General features: G+C 41.0%; 1 protein-coding gene across 2 annotated transcripts in view; it reads left to right on the top strand.

Annotated features, from left to right (window-relative positions):
• pacsin3 (protein kinase C and casein kinase substrate in neurons 3) overlaps positions 1–11,530 on the top strand; it is a 42,411-nt gene extending 30,881 nt beyond the window's left edge. For both annotated transcript variants that reach the window (XM_072379955.1, XM_072379956.1), the window contains 3 exons: positions 4,074–4,216; positions 6,817–6,986; positions 9,619–11,530. In XM_072379955.1, coding sequence (XP_072236056.1) covers positions 4,074–4,216; positions 6,817–6,986; positions 9,619–9,734 — 429 coding nt within the window. In that variant the 3' untranslated portion in view covers positions 9,735–11,530. The remainder of the gene's footprint in view (positions 1–4,073; positions 4,217–6,816; positions 6,987–9,618) is intronic.
• Positions 11,531–17,267: the final 5,737 nt, after the last annotated feature.

Raw genomic sequence — 17,267 nt, 5'->3', positions numbered from 1 at the left:
TTGTCCTACTTTATGTTTGTGAGCGATGTGCAGCCCTGATTGTTGCATTATAATAGAGATCACCTGGATTCCTGCCTCCCTTTTTCTTTTGTTAACAGTCGCAGCTCCATTTGTGTGCCTGTTCTTCCAGAACTGGTTGATCTAATTTCAGATCTTACAAAGGAGCTGGAATGTAATACTCCTGAATGCAGAAACTGCAACTGAAGGTTTCTATTCTGATTACAGCTCAAACTGAACAGTGTTCCTGGTGTATTTGAACCTATTTTAGAAATGCAAACGTAGCTGATTGTTTATCTGTTCTCTGTATAGATGCATTACTCGTCTAAAGGAGCAGGGATCCTTTCCCGGTCCTTAGTTTCTGTTTGTTTTGTACGTTTTTCCTCATCGTAATTGATGGTCACATGCTATAAAATCTCTGATTTCCAGCATTTTACTGATAGGTTAATCAATGTTAGAGAAATTTCCCAGTTGACAGATTAAAAGCAAACACTGAATGTAACATAAAGTCTGCCTCCAGGACACGGGTGAAGAAATGAGGAAGAATTGAAGCCATTATATCTTATTTAGATCTAAAGAAATCATTTAAATCGCAGACACATAAGATACAGATAAGCAAAGGTGTTAGTTAGTGAAACATTTTAATGAGGATACACAAATAAAAGTCGATTAAAACCAGAATAAAAGTACAACAAACTTATAGAAATAGATAAACGACACTAAAATCTGACATCGTGACCCCTTTTCTGTAAAATCTGCAGAAGAAAATAGTCTTTGCTCTTCTTTGGCCAGAATAACCCAGAGGAAGGCTCCTTTTCATCTCTGTCAGCTGCCTTAACGACACAAAAAGTCTACACAGGTTTTCTTTTAGTGCACGTTGTCTTCTGAGTGTTCGATCTCGATCATGACATGACAACTCATGACAACTCATCAAGCCTGATTTTCAAGGATCTATGAACTAACCTGATTATTTAAGAAGACTTTTCACAGATATTTAGAGGATTGGTTTTGTCATGGTGGGCTCTGCTGTTGTGCTGTACCAAAATATTGATGCTGCATTCAATAACAAGTAGGAGCTTGGAATTTTGAAGTTATGACGGGCAAAAAAATCAAAGTCACCACGAACAAAAAGTCAGATTTCCTTTGCAGGAGTTTGTTCAAGGTTGATCAGACCTTACTTACACATTTTAAGTCAGGTTGAAGGGTAGCTTACCAAGAGAATGTTGGAGGTAGAATTTGGTGTTGATGGCAAAGCAAAACAGAGTTCTGATTTCCCACTTCTGAGGTACGGTGAATGCAACATGACTTGAAGTTGAAGCTCAGTCGGGATAAAGAGGAGGAGACTGGATATTTCTGCTCTGAGCTGAGAGTGTGATGTAACATTATCCTGCAAAAATCTAAACGTCTCACTGAATGGCATATTTTCAGATGGAGGCCGCCACAAACAAAAAGCAGGGTCGTGTTACAAGTTTTTGAGTTGGCAGTGACTTCATTCACCCAGAAACATGCTCACAAGCACATTTATGCCTTGTAGTGTTGCGGGTCTCATGAATTTAGAAGCAGGTATAACTCAGACTTATTCAGCATGTAAAGAACTATACTGACCTGAATAATTTGCAGCCTGCTGCGAAGTGTTTATGAAAGTAGAGTAACGTGGATCGGCGTGGAGCTCATCCTGCTGAAGGACGTGAGAATATTTCTCTGTTTTGGTAAAGCGTGAGTAAACATTTTCTTAGCTTGCTCGGTTTTTTTCCACAGTTGAAGACCGAGGGAGCAGTTGGCAGAGAGAAATGTCTCCTCTGTCCTCTGAGGAATCTCCTGGCGTTCCCACAGTGCTGCTGACACGCAAACAGAGCGCCATTGTCCCAGCACACACACTGAGACACGCTTACGCGGGCATTTCTGCTCTTGTGAGGACTCTGTCAGCTTCCCTCATTCACAAAACTCAAAGCTTAGCTGCTCTGCTGAGTAAAGATGGAGGCTTTTCCAGCGCAGGGGGCAGCGAAGTGTCCTCAGGGTGGAGGAAATGTTTCATCTGTTTCCTGGATAACAACGAGCTGTGTACGTCCGCGTCATTCCTTCTGTACCTGTGGGGACATTTGGCTCATCAGTTCCTCTGAGACTGTAAATAGCAGTAACTGTATCCACCCTGTTATTATTTTAAATGTGTGTTTGTTGTCTGGGTGTGATACGAGACAGGATTCCAAGCTTTTGTTTCTTATTTAAATAAATTATCACACACTGTAGGAACTTTGAATGGTGTTTTTTATCCTATTAATATATAAGTTGGATATTTGGAGCTCCGTCATTTTTCTCTTTCATCCCGTCGGTACTCTTGTGCATTTTATTTGATTGAGTGATAAATCGAATCTATTATTGAATTAAATTAGTATTGAGTAATGATGCTCCTTATTTGTCCACTCGTAGAGTTAGTAAGTCCATAAGTTTGTATTTATTTCAAGTAAAAAGCCACATTTTTGTCCTACCAGTTTCTGTAATCTGATTGTTCGTCTGTGAATGTAATTTTAATATATTTTAGAGTTTCGGTTGATGAATCAGACAAAAGAAGATACTCCAGGGCGCCACTTTGGGTTTCTGCATTCAGCAGATTCTTTTATCCAACTTACATATGAGGATATAACAGAGGAGGAGCTAACGTTAGAGCTAACAGCTAAGCTAACAGCTAAGCTAACACCAGTCAGGCTCTGTCAGAGGTGACAGTGTAGAGATAGGTACAGGGTAGGAGATGCTCTCTGAAGAGCTGGGAAGATAAACAGGGACGTCCCTGTTCTGGTAGCGCTCGGTAGGTCACATGAGAAGAGTCTGGATTGTCTTAGGCCTGCTGTAGGAGCTGCTAGATGACAATCCTGTGACGACCGGAGGGACCGAGTCGTGACGTAAGCCTTTGGAAGAGCATTCAAGTAGATGGGAGCCGTTCCATTAAGCACTTTGTAGGCTAACATCAGTGACTTGAATTTGAATGGGACAATATGGACAGAAAAATGTCCTTTTTTCAGTTTTGCAGACGTTTCTAAGTTTCATTCTTCAACCATCAAGTCAAGAATTAAAAACTGAAAATACCTTTTTAATTAAAACTCTTGTCCTAAGGCTGCGAGACGATCCTACAGGATATTTACTGTGTTTTAAACACCTTTCCAGTATTTCATATTATAGCATCCCATTAAATCCAGCGGTTCCGTTTGAAATCTGTTATGATGATAGAATTTAAGTACATTTTAAGTTTTTGGCCTTTTGAAGAATTAAATACAATTATTTGCAGCAAAGTTGAGGCATTGTACTTTTTTAAAAGTTGTAAACAGATGACTCTTTTGAAGAAGATGACGTCATTTAAAGAGAACGAACTTTATTGATCAGTCAGCTCCAGCAAATGGGGGATAATCATGAGGAAAAGTGGCGTGATTCTGTGTCGGTTTTTAAACGCACGTTTTCCCTTCGTGGCTTTTTGTTGGGGCCACCTGTTAAAGGTGTGGTGAAAAGTCAGAGCTTGTGTTGGTGCTGTCGTTGGTCCTTTAGCTTTCCTCTGCTGTGTTTTTTATTACGTTTGTGTGGTGAAGCTGTTTCCTGATTTGTTTTTTTACTTTATCTGAATCCGGAGAGATGCTTTCTCATCACTCTGCTGCATAAATGGTTGAACCTGCATTTACTTTGTGTTCAAACTACATGCAGCTTTGTCTTTGGTTTTAAGTTTTATGTTTAACTTTGCAGAAATGAACCATTTCCTCGTCTCTTACAAGACACGATTCCCTTTCTTGTCTTATCTTGCTGCAGTTTTTGACTGTGTACACCACCGGCTGTTTGATTTTTGCATCCTTCAATTTAATTTGATTAAATGTTGATGCCAAGCTCTAAGAGCCAGTAACGTTTGAATGTGTTTTCAGTACTTTCTTAGGTTCACAAGTGAGAAATAACTCATTCTGTAATCAACAGATAATGCTGATTACTGTGTGCTGTTCTTAAAGTTGGTTCAAAGTCTTCAGGTTGATGTTTTATTTAATTTTGATCAAATGTTGAATGCTGAATTAAAAAAAGATCTAACTTTGTGTGTTTTTGTGCAGGAGTGGTCTCCAGAGGCGAGTCGCTCCATCAGCAGAAAGGAGCGAGGAGGGCATTCAGAGGAGAATGTGGTCACCCTCACAAACATCGTCTCCTCAGGTGGAGGCGACGTCCCGCCGAGTCCCATCACCACGGATACCGGCAGGTAGGAAGACGCATGTTGCCATGTTTCTTTTCAGAACAGCCGGATCAATCCTTCCTCCCTTATACAGCTCCACAGTGTCGATTAGTTAACTAAATATATGAATCTGTGGCTGCTGCTGGTGTTTCTGGCAGCTTCAGGTGCAGCGCAGCCTCCATCCTGGCTGCAGGAGGCCCAACCCTCACCTGGTTTGTAACGCAGAGATGCTCACTGAGAACATCCCATCTGGGTTTTATCCAGATCCAGAGACTTGAAATGGGGCCAAAGTGAGACTGCGGAAGGTTTATAGAGTTTTCCACTTCATTTTTAAAGAGCTTGTTTTTCCTGTGCATGTGTACACAGAGAGATGCACAACATGTTCACAAACTTCGTCGATTTAAGAGGAGGCTGCGGTTGCTGTTTTTGTGAAGCCTTCAAACAGCATGTATCTGTGGGCTGTTTAGTCCAGACTAAACACAAGACTACAATTATGTGTATCTGGGCCTCCCCTGTGTGTGTGTGTGTGTGCATGCACATTGGAGACTAACAGTAGCAGCACGTAGTTAACTTGTGTTGCTATCTTGTGGGCCTCCCTGAGGAGCTGACATCCTGAACATCATGCTCTCTAATTAGTCAATAGAAAGCTGTGTGTGTGCATGTTGAACACCAGTTTAAAAAAAAAAGACAAAGAAAAATCAAATAAAAACAGAACACAATGACTTCCAAATCTCATAAATCAACATTTTATTCACAATAGAACATATTAAACGATGTTGAAACTGAGACATTTTATTGTTTCAGCTAATTAAGCTAATCTTGAATCTGTTGGCAGCAACACATCTGAAAAAAGTTGGGACAGGTCTCTGTAGCATCCCCTTTTCTTTTAACAACATCTGTAAACATCTGGGAACTGAGGAGACCGGCTGCTGGACCTTTGAGAGAGGAACGTTGTCCCATTCTTGTCTGATAGAGGATTCTAGCCGCTCAGCAGTCCTGGGTCTTCTTTTAAATGCTTATTTTAGGTGGTGACAGGTCTGGACTGCAGGCAGGTGTCTCTTCCACTATGAAGCCATGCTGTGGTAATAGATTGTAATTATACAATATGATATTTAAGGAAAGTTGCTCTATATCCTGTATATACCCTCTCGTCCCTCTCGTCTTCAGTTCAGAGGAGGCTGCATAGATGATTACCCTCACTATCCTCACTAATTTATGCTTATATTTATATTCCCACTTTTTGTTTCACCAGACATTTTTGCTGTATTTAAGATAACTGCAAAACTGAGTTAGCTGTTAGCTGCATCCAGATTCTCACTGCATCAGTGGACCAAGACTCCTACAGAAAGAGTGACGCTGCAGCACCTTCCCACTGAGTTTTGTTAGTTTGTGTTTTAGAGCATAACCTTTTTATTATTTACTGCTTTATTCTGAGATTGGCTGCAGTCTGTCTGCCACTTTCTGCTGCTTTTGCAGACAGTTAGTGGCTCTTTTAATTTGCCGTTTCCAGTGTGTGTAATTAATCGTGGCAGCTGTACCCACCAGCTCTTCCTCCTCATTTAATCCCACCATGTCAGTTCCTGACTGTGCCCCACAAACAAAGCACCATCTCTGGGCTCTCTGAGCATCACCCAACAGAATCAGGCGTACTCGGAGAATAAAAGAAACCACTCAAAACTCACTGATGTGGACATTGCAGCGTTGAAACATTAGTCTGTTTGCATAATTAAAAGCTGAGAACGATTCTGTGTGTCACGGCCTTCTTTAATCTCTGGCAGGCACTGTTGCAGCCTGGAGGAAAAACTCAAATACCAATTTAATTGTGCTTTTGTTTCCCTTTTGTCCAATAATACAGTTGAACTCTTTATAACCCCTTTTCTACCTTGCATTTAGCAAGTGCTGATGTTTTAAAATCCTCCCTTCGTTTATATTCCTGCATGTGAGACGCTGAAGCATTAAACGGAACAAATACGATCATCTCTTCTCTCTTCTTATGTTAAAAGAGGGATTTTGGGACAAAGTGCACCACAGTAAATGGGCGTTTTACTGACTTTGTCAGTGTAAAATGTGAGAAAACAGACGGGGTGGTAAGATGGTTAGTGTTCAGTGAAAGAGAAGGGGAAAAAAAACGCTAAATCTTCAAATTGTGGGTGACCTTCAGCACCTTGTTGAACAATGCTATCAGGCTGTGGCGTGCTGTGCTGGTTATGGCTTCCACAGTCACACTCTTGGACTGAAGCTCCACCGCTCTGGCATTTTCACACAGTCTGTTCTGCAGCTGACGACAGCTGCGGTTGCCAGGAGATGCCCGGCGTAGCGACAGAGCCTCCGGGGGTTTATTTACAACACCTCAGTGGAGCACATGTGATGTGAGGCAACCTGTGGAGAAGCTAAAACCAAGAAAGCAGCCGCCAAGGAGCGACACTCACCGTTAGTAAAAGCTGGGAATGTTTGTATTTTCTGTGCTGAGTCACAGATTGCTAATGGCGTTTTCTTTCTTCTGGAACAGGTGCTGAAGTCACGCAGCATGATTTCAGCATTAAAGATGCGTTTGGTGCTTTGCGGGTGTGACGCTGGCTGTATGCTTGTGTTTGTCTGACTTTCACCTTCCTCCTCTCTGCCCTCAGGGTGAAAGATTATTCGTCAGACTGGTCAGACGAGGAGAGTCCAAAGAAGGTGCAGGCAGTGAATGGCGTTGGGGAGGCGGAGGACGATGAGGAGCAGGTAGTGGGGGTGCCAGTGCGAGCGCTGTATGATTACACGGGCCAGGAGGCTGATGAGCTCAGCTTTAAAGCAGGTATTAACCCACACTAATGCTTTTAAGGAGGAGAGGCATCACAGCGGAGGCATTCTGATTGTAATAATTCTCTTTTTGGGAAAATTCAATCCTTCATTTAACTTAACTGACGTGCACATGATGTCCGAAAGTTTGTTTTCTTTCGTTTCCACCTGTGATGCCTCCTGTTAACACATTTATTCATGTCAACCACATTGTTGTCAGACATGAGTGCAGATGATGAAATGCTGTAAGATTGTGATGCGTAAAACACACACATTCAATCTTACCTCCAACTGCATGTCAGCTCAGCATGAATCCGTCCATCTGAGTTCAGTTTCTGGAGCATCAGACGATGAGTACGAGTTTGGAGAAACTCTGTAGCTTAATCAAATTAATGCAATCCTTTGTGTTTAGCCCAGTAAGCAGAAAGAGCTTGTAAAATTCAGAGGCCGGCTGTTCATTTCACACCAAGGCCTCCAGTAGTGCTCCATCTGAATCAATCCACCCTCAAAAAACATCGTTTTATGCAGAAATGCAATATAATGAGCTGCTGCATTGCAGATAAATAACTCGTGTAGCCAGAATAAATGCATTTACTGAAGAAACAAACCCGGGGTGAACAAGTCTCCTTCTGCTGCAGCTACAGCTGCCACACACATAAAAAATAGCAACTCACCGAGCTATAGCTCTCCTATAGCTGCAAGTAGCCACATAACAGCAGCTATGAGCTAACAGAGCTATAGCACACGTTCATTCATTCATTCCTCTTAAAGTATTGGTGAAATAAAGACAGATAATGCCTTATTTAGAGGCTGCATCCTCTAAGCCCCGTTCACTCCGTTATATGGATCTGGAGGAATCTAAATATCTTCAGAAGGACGCTGACTTTCACCAAACTGTTCTCGGTGAGCAGATGAACGTATTTCATGCCAGAAATAAGGTCCAGGTTTAAAAATACCGGAGTGGTAACCAGAAGAACAAGTGGGTGAAAGGAGCTTCGTCCAAAGGGTGACTGACCTCTAACCCTCAGAGACGGGGCGAGGAGCGGGTCAGGCGGAGGTCTTAAAGCAGACTCACTGCTGCAGGGATTTAAGCTTCTTTAATGTGGGCGTTCAGAGAATGTGACGGGACTCCCTCATGGCTGCCACTTTGATACTTCAGGGCCATTTCACTCAGTTACAGACCTTCTTAAGCAGAAAAGACTCTTCGAAATAACCCCCCAGAGTGTGAAAAAGGAGAAAAAGCGCTTCGCTTCCCCAGTCACTTTTCATCTTTTTCTGCATGAGATTACTTGTCAGATGCGGTTAAAATCTACTAATGGATTCTTATTTAGCTGTGAGGAAACATGAGGAGAGAAAGGCTTGCTGAATAGCTGGTAGGAGCCAGAGATTTATTCCGGCTGAGCAGTGGTACTTCACTTCGAGCTATTTCTGCATTAGCTTTACTTTGACACTCAACTCAACTCTGTTATAATCAGGCAGCGGATGCCATGCTTTGATTTTGCATGAAAACCTTTTGTCATTTTGAAAATGACAAACAGCTTTATTTTTTATTTATTTTAGCCCATCTTACCAAATAACTTGATTTGATGTAAATAAAACCCATTCTGGGAGGTTAATCCCCTGCATGTTTAATAATCTGATATTAAACCATTCAGCCACGGCAGGTGGAATCAGCCGTTTAAAGGAAGATGAGAAAACTTTATCATGGTAATTGTGACGAGTTCATGGCCCTTAATACAGTCAAATACTTCTTCTACCAACTGATCTTTGTGAACTGAATGTTGCTGTTCTGTTGAATGATGTGATTCAAATGTTCTGCTCTACCGTTCAAAAGTTTGGGGTCACCCATGAAAACTCACACTTTCATTTATCAAATTAGTTGCAAAATTAATAGAAAATATAATCAAGACATTGACAAGATTAGAAATAATGATTTTTATTTGAAATATTAATTTTGTTCTTCAGACTTTTCTTTCGTCAAAGAATGCTCCATTTGCAGCAATTACAGCTTTGCAGCCCTTTGGCATTCTGGCTGTTAATCTGTGGAAATGTAGACGATTAGCAAACACAAAGTACCATCAGAAGACTGGAGTGACAGTTGCTGGAAACACCTATTTCAGATAGTTCATTAAAAACCAGACATTTCCACTTAGAACAGTAATTTACCACATTAACAATGTATAGAGTGTATTTCTGATTAATTCAATGTTATTTTCACTGGAAAAAAAAACAAAACAGTGACCCAAAACTTTTGAACGGTAGTGTATTCAATTCAATTCATTTCAATTAAGTTTTATTTATATTGCGCCAAATTACAACAATTGTCATCTCAAGGCACTTAACTAACATAGTCCAATTCAAGCCAAATGGAATTCAATTCATTGTAATCATGATCCAATTAAATCCAGTTAATTCATGTAAAAATAATCCAATTCATTCATGTAGAGCCAGTATGTAACGGACTCTGATGTGATGATCCTGAAACTGAACATCCAAGCATCATTTAAACATTTGTAGCTATTATTCAAGTTGTGGCAAGTTTGCAAAAGAGGTCCAAATAATAACTTCACACCCAGTTGGAGAGGATCCAACTGGTGTTTAACCTGTAATGTGAAAGTCTGACTGACTTTTCCTCCTCGTTCCTGCAGGTGAGGAGCTGCTGAAGCTGGGGGAGGAGGACGAGCAGGGCTGGTGTAAAGGACAGCTGAGCAGCGGCCAGGTCGGCCTCTATCCCGCCAACTACGTCCAGCTGGTCGCTTCCTGATGGCCCGCCCACTTTGTTCACCCAGCCAATGACAAAACAATAGTCCACATGCCAGTACCAATCAAAAGCTGTCGGTGCTGAGCTGAAGACCCGGACGGTGCTGCGTTACTGTCTGAAGATCCTCACCATGTTTTGTTTTTTTCTGCCGTTTGAGCGACTTTTTTTTTTTTTTTAAATCAGCCAGAGCCCCGTTCCCTTTGTTGTTCTAACAGAAGCTTTACAGGAAAGGAAGGATCCAGAGGACTGCCAGCCACAGGCTGACTGACTGTAGGAAAACACGGACGTATTCTGACATTTAATTCAACTCTGGATTTTCGGTTCCTGCTCGCTGCCATTACTTTGCTTTGAAAATCCGCGCTTAATCAAAGTTTACTTGGAGGAGTTACTGGAAGTTGTGACAGAACGTAATAACCTTGACCCACAGCTAACTGTGACTGACAGTCAAATCAGTGCAAACCCACTTTTTTGAAAAGTGACTGTTTGCTGTGCTGTAAAAGTGTCTCACTAAGTTATATGAAAATATATCAGTTCAGCTCATGATGCTAAAGCTAGCGGCTGCTTGGCTGAGCTTTGTGTGGAGCCATGTGCCCCCCCCCAACCCCCGATTTCCTTTGTTTGTGCTAAGCTAACCAGCAGCTGGCAACTATCTCGTATGACCTATTGGCAAGGCATTAATCTTTAAATCTAATCTGGTTCCAGATAGCACTCATCTCTATTTCCCAAAACGTTTGGATGGATATCGTCCAAAACCTGCTTGTTCAGGCCTTTACATGATCGAATACTTTGAGTTTTCTTGGATCCAGGTCCTCGGGGCCATTAGGGGAACTGCAGGTTCACAGTCTTCCTCGCTCGGCTGTGGCGGCTGCTTTTTTACTTCAAGATGAAGCTCAGTGACAGACTGTCAGTGCCTTACACATTGAGGCCTGGAATGTGTAGCGCCGCCCTGCTGTCTGACTGAGGAATTTCAGCCCAGAATCGTGGACATCCTCCTGTGTAACTGAGGAGTTGCAGGTCAGAAATGTGAAGGGCTCTCCTGATATCTGTCAGGAATTACAGCTGGATTCTGGGTAACGGCCCCCGCTGACCAGGCTGAATCCAGTGGAAACCAGTAGATCTTCTGTTAACTGGATCAGCTGGACTGGCTTTCATATTTCCTTCCAGTCGTTTAGCTGAATGCTTTTGTTCTTCTTTAGATTTTTTTTTTTAGATGTGATGCTGATTCTTCACTTTTTGATTAATTTGTCTTTCTTTTTTATGCGATAGCTGTTTGTTTGTATTAACTTAACTGATTCTGACTGTGGACAGTGTAAACTGTTGCTACTCGTTTCTTTAAATTGTTTTAAAGATTAGACTTTTTACAGTGTTAACTCATTTGAAATGATCCTCCTTGTATAGAGATCCTTTAACAGAACAAGGCTGACTAAAGCAGAAAAGGTCATTTTGACTGTTGGCTGTGGGTCAAACCCGTAGGAGGTGTTTTGTCTAATTTGTTTTGCTGTGATCACGATAATTGGACCTCTGCCGCTTAAAATAAGTCTTAATCTTTTGTCTAAAAATGTTGGGTTTTTGGGTTTGTCATATTTAAGCTTGGAATTTGCTTCTGAGGTAACCTCATCTGCCCTAATCTGCTAATCTGAGCATTGCTACATCTAACCTACATCGAAATTTAAATCCTAGAAAAAGAAAAAAGCGATTTAAACGAAGGTCAATCCGACTGCACCACTCCTTAATTCTTTCCTTTTCTTTCCTAAAATGTCTCATGTAAACTGCATAAAGTGGGAAGCAAAAATGAAAAAGGCTTTCAGTATTTTCTTTACCTCTTTCAGATCACACATGAATCATTTGTGTCACAGAGAACAGAAATAAGTGAAATTCTGTCCAAAATATCTGATTTGCTTTGAGAAATGGTAACCAGATTCACATTTGGAGGCACCAGAACTCCAAATGTTGCTGCCAAGTCCTGATATAAAAACCACATATTTCAACTGATTGAATATTTCATTAATTATTATGATTAATAATTTCATGTTTAGTTTAATAAACACTTCACAGTGAGTCAAACCTGCAGGAAAATCTGAACAATTTCCTCCTGTGAAAAGGCGCTGCGTCTATAAAACTCTCATCTGGTGAGAGTTTCCGTGACTAATTAAATTTCTCAGTCTCTTTATCTGATCGGAACCATCTTAAACTACTTGTTTATCTTAGATACATTTGAAATAAAAGCCCGTATTTGTGTAAAAGCATCTGTTCACCCTGCAGAAGTGGACTTTACTGTATTATGAAGCAACCAGATGGTACAATTTTTCATATCTGGAGGAACACGGAGGTGTAAATTCTGAGTAAATGTTAATAGATCTACGACTGGTAAGTAGATCTGTTAGATCCACTTACAGAAACTGAATTCGGTTACACATTTTCATCAGCATGACACCCGGTTTCTCACATTTGTAGTGAGCAAAACTTCTCAAAAATTTGTTAATAAGTCAGTGAGTTATTGAGTTTGGAGAAAAGATGCAAAGACACTATGTAGGTCAGTGCAGAAGCATCTGTTTTATAGATCTGTGCAGGGAAGAGAATGAAGGCAGCTTAAGTTCACTGTGCGACTCGACTTGCACAGGTGGCTCGAGATTAGCACCCAAATGTCCACATATTTATAGATTCCCATTTACTGAATGATATGAACCCAAAATACATCATTCAGTCAATATATACCCAAAATATTTTAAGGCCATTTCAAGGTTTTTTCTTCTTTCTTTGAAATCAGTGGTGTGCACAGGCAGTCGCGCCCCCTTTTGGCCCAGCTGTTGAAAAACAAACTGTTAAAGTGCCGTTTACAGTGGTGAGAACGCGCTATATGTGCCCTTTTTTTTTTTTCTCTCCGCCAAAAAGTCTGTGCACGCCACTGTTTGAAATGCACAAGTTTGAGAAGCAACAGTTAATTTTCAGCTGGAGAGTGAGTCAAAGATTGAAGATCAGTAAACTCATCTAATCATTATGATTTTATTAAAAACATCCACACAAATCTCATGTTTGGCAGCGAGTTTTGGACACATTTTAGGCCTGCCTCAGCCTCTTAAGTCGACACTGAACCCAGACATGCTGAACTGTGTCTTGGATGTGAAGATGAGGATATTAACAGGCAGAGGTTGGTGCTGGACACCACCTTTCAGCAGGAGGTGGAGATGAACATCCTCCTCATCGTTTGCATTGCTGTTCCCAGAGGGTAGGATCACAGTTTCCACAGCTTTGGTTGAAGGTGAGACGATTTACTGAGATGTCTGTTTCTGTAAAATCTTTTGTCTTTATTAGTAGCAGGAACGTGTTGCAGAGACCTTCAGGATGAAAACAAAGTTTGATAAACACTTCATTAGGATCCTTCTGCCCTCTGGTGGATGAATTTAATAACTTCTCAGGAGTGTTTCTTCAGTCTTATGGACTAATCATCTTTTATTTGCTGAGCTTTGGGGATATTAATTTACACATAAATGGGAAAAATGGGAAAAATCTCTGAGGATGCTCCCAAAGTAAAACTCACTATTAATTAGATCTGATGGTTTGGCTTATTATTAAACCAGTCATCAGGTGTTTTCATATGTTAAAACTTTAAAATGCTCCAAGTAATTCCACGATTATTCATCCAGATTTCAATCATTTGGCAAAGAATCTAACATTTTCATCTTTTTCTGAAAGTTTTCTATAAAAATTACTTTATTTCACCCACTTCTCCATTAAGTCCCTCGTTCTGTTAAGCAGGCTGGACGTAATTAAAAGGCATGTTACTTTTCTTTAAACTGCCAACTGAACTAAGACTCTAAAATATGACCCATATCTTATTTGTATGTTCATGTGTTGTAATGCCCACGCATTACTGCCAAGTGAAGCGTATAACCCCGCAAAGCAAGACTGCACCTCTTTCCTTTAAGACAGTGGGCTGACTGCTTCGATTTGGGGCTTAATACACGTGTTAGGTACACATCTGGCGGCAGAGCCAGCTGCAGCACTTTGTTGGCACTGCGCATGCTCAATGTGTTACTTTAATGGCAGATTTGACTATGTTCCGCCTCCAGCTGTGTGCCGAGAAACTCGACCAGGTGGAGGTGGGACGGAGCTTGCTGTCTCATCAGAGAATATCGGCGAAGATGCAACGAAGATGCGGGCAAAATTTCTCCCGGAATCACACTCAGAACAGGTGAGGCTGGAGAACGGGGAACATGCAAAGCTTCTACATGTTCTCAACGTGTCCGGACAAGCCGGGGTTCGAGGGCTAACCGGGTGTGATACAGCCCGATGCAACTCAAGCCCATCTTGTGTGGATCCTTACTCGAGATTTTGTTGCCACAAACACAAATGTGAGCCCCAGAGTCTCCGTCTCCTCTGGTGTGAGGGCGGATAGTGTCCACCTCTGCTAGCTGGAGTGCTAACTAACGGACTATGAGTTAGCTTGTGTGCTAAACCGCGGATGAACCTGGCGGTTAAAACGCGCCAGTCTGTGGAGAAGACCGGGAGCAGAGTAGCTAGCGTCCAGGACGGAATGTTAGCCTGGGAAAATAATGTAATGAACTAGTCTTTGGACTGTTAATCTGGTTAGCCGACGAAACGCTGCAAAACCGGAAGAAGTGTTGAAACGATGCAGCTAATTGCGTACGTGACGTGCTTGCATCACGACCAACAGCCAATCAGAATTGACTAACAAGATAAACGCTTCTGAGAAAAAAAGAGGGCAGTGAATAGGAGCAGAAAGATGCGTCCTCTTGTGACGTCATCGCATTCCTTTCGATCAAAGGTACTGTGATGTCATTCCTTAGTGACATATTTGTGTGACTGTGGAATTCCAGATCCTTCATTATTATCTGAACGCAGAGCAGAAATTATCATCAAGAAGAGAACCAGAACGCAGTCACTATGACCGAAGCAGCAGAATTATCTACCTGTGAAGATACAGCAGAGGAAATAAAACCTGTTCAGGAAAATCCACCATTAAGGATGGATCTTAATGATAAATCTGCCTCACCGGAGGCCACAGAGCAAACAGAGGTCAAAGATCATCTTCGTCTGTTCGTCACTCTCCTCACAACGAGACTACTGACGAGATGCCACGATCTCCAGAAATGGAGCGAACAGGAATGGATCTCCCACGCCAAGCGTCTGATTAACAAAACCATGGCGGGATTTACCGTGGCTGAAGAATTTTTCCCCAGTGTGAAAAAGATAGAAAAACTCAGCAAAAAGATCATTAAGGAGCTGCAGAGGAAGTTCGTCAGCAGGAAGGTTCTGGAGTCACTGATGTTAGTACAGGACCCAGATGTGGAGGCAGCCTTCATCGAGTCAATTAGAGCACACATCGCAGAACTATCAGAGAAGAAAAGGTCCTCACACTTACTGTGGACAAGTGTTAAAGAAGTTTTAATTTTTACCGGAGTGCTGCTTCTTGTCCCTTTATTACTGTTTATTCCTTAACTGGAGTTGGCTGTGTGACAGCAAGAGAGACTAAACAGATATCTACATAAAACCTTTCTAAATTTAAAAAATATTTTCTTTAGCTTAGGTTTATTTATATACAACCAAATCATAAAAGTCCTTCCCGTTCATTTTAAAGATAGTCTAATTACATCTAAATCCATTATAATCCCATTTAATCCAATTAGTTTAGGTACAAATTATAGTTAAATTAATATACCAAATTCTGAGAACCATCAGAGAAGAAAAGGTGTTAAAGAAGTTTTAATTTTTACCGGAGTGCTGCTTCTTGTCCCTTTATTACTGCTTATTCCTTAACTGGAGTTGGCTGTGTGACAGCAAGAGAGACTAAACAGATCTCTACATAAAACCTTTCTAAATTTAAAAAATATTTTCTTTAGCTTAGGTTTATTTATATACAACCAAATCATAAAAGTCCTTTCCGTTCATTTTAAAGATACAGTCCAATTACATTTAAGTCCATTTAATCCAATTAGTTTAGGTACAAATTATAGTTAAATTAATATACCAAATTCTGAGAACCATCAGAGAAGAAAAGGTCCTCACACTTACTGTGGACAAGTGTTAAAGAAGTTTTAATTTTTACCGGAGTGCTGCTTCTTATCCCTTTATTACTGTTTATTCCTTAACTGGAGTTGGCTGTGTGACAGCAAGAGAGACTAAACAGATCTCTATATAAAACCTTTCTAAATTGAAAAAATATTTTCTTTAGCTTAGGTTTAATTATATACAACCAAATCATAAAAGTCCTTCCTGTTCATTTTAAAGATACAGTCCAATTACATTTAAGTCCATTATAATCCCATTAGTTTAAATATAAATTATAGTTAAATTAATATACCAATTTCTGAGAGTTTTTCAAGCAAAGGCAAATCAATATATGGCACCAAATCATCTCTTCTATTCAATCCCCCAATTCCCGAACGCGCACTATGCAGCGGTAGGAAGGAAATCTCCTTTTAACTGGAAGAAACTCCACCAGGATCAGGATCAGGATCAGGAAGGGCAGCCATCTGCCTCGACAGGTTGGGAAAGACAGTCAACAAGAACCATAACAGGTAGTCAGGATACCTGCCGGCCCAGAAAACCTGGAATCAAGCTTTTAAAAGGCAAAGACTTTGAATTTGGACAGTTGGGTGACTGCTTGGTGCACGACCGAACTGTTTGGGACATTTTAGACCCTTTGAGAGTCAGACTGAGAGAGGAAGATCAGACTTTGGACAAAGGCATAACGGTGGAAACTGAAGTGTAAGAGATCAATGTTGAAGCCAAATCAAGAGACCATGAGCAGCGAACGTCCAGTCTCAGCAGATTCTGCTTTAAACATAGAAGAAAGAACATCCTGCAAGACAGCAGAAATCACTCGGACCAGATGAGTAAATCACAGCCGACAGCGGCAGCAAAATAAGACGACATCCAGCGGAGGAAGCTGACGGCGACATGTTGATTGGTGCAAGCAGCGGAGCATGAAAAACACACGAATGCTGTGGGATCTGCAGACAGATGAAGAGGAAGAAAACTGGACCGAAAGACCAAGAGTACACAAGGAAGCTGTGACATTTAAACCGGATACAATGATGCTGAAGCTGGATGTTAATCTTCCATTATGTGCGAATGCCTTCTCCTCCTGAATGCTTTCATGTGACTTTGTGTAGATGTGAGTTCAGAGGAGGAAGCAGCACCTTGTGTGGTTAACCTTCCATCAGAGTTCTTTTACGCTTACGGTAACGGGGCACAGTGCAACCATTGAAGGTTTTCTCTGGAAAAATCCCACATTTTCAAACATTTATTTTCAAATGACTTCATTATAAATGACTTTTAGTGATAAATAAATAGCATTACATCTGAATTTCACTTTGAGCTCATTTACTTTTCCAATACATGGAAATATTTTGATGTTTTTTTGTTAACTTTTAACGCTGTGATCACTCATCTTAAAACATTTTAACCTGCGCTTAAGAAGGTTTATTCAACATCTCCCTTTATATTAAAAATATCGTGACTTTACAACCTCAGTTGTAAAAAGGTGGGAAGGCTGTGCAAAATGTAAATGAT

The sequence above is a fragment of the Leuresthes tenuis genome, unplaced genomic scaffold (genome assembly GCF_036924035.1).
Source record: "Leuresthes tenuis unplaced genomic scaffold, fLeuTen1.0.hap1 SCAF_2, whole genome shotgun sequence".
In the NCBI taxonomy this organism is placed as follows: Eukaryota; Metazoa; Chordata; class Actinopteri; order Atheriniformes; family Atherinopsidae; genus Leuresthes; species Leuresthes tenuis.
Note: the sequence above shows the minus strand (reverse complement) of the source record. Positions and strands in the feature narration are given on the sequence as shown.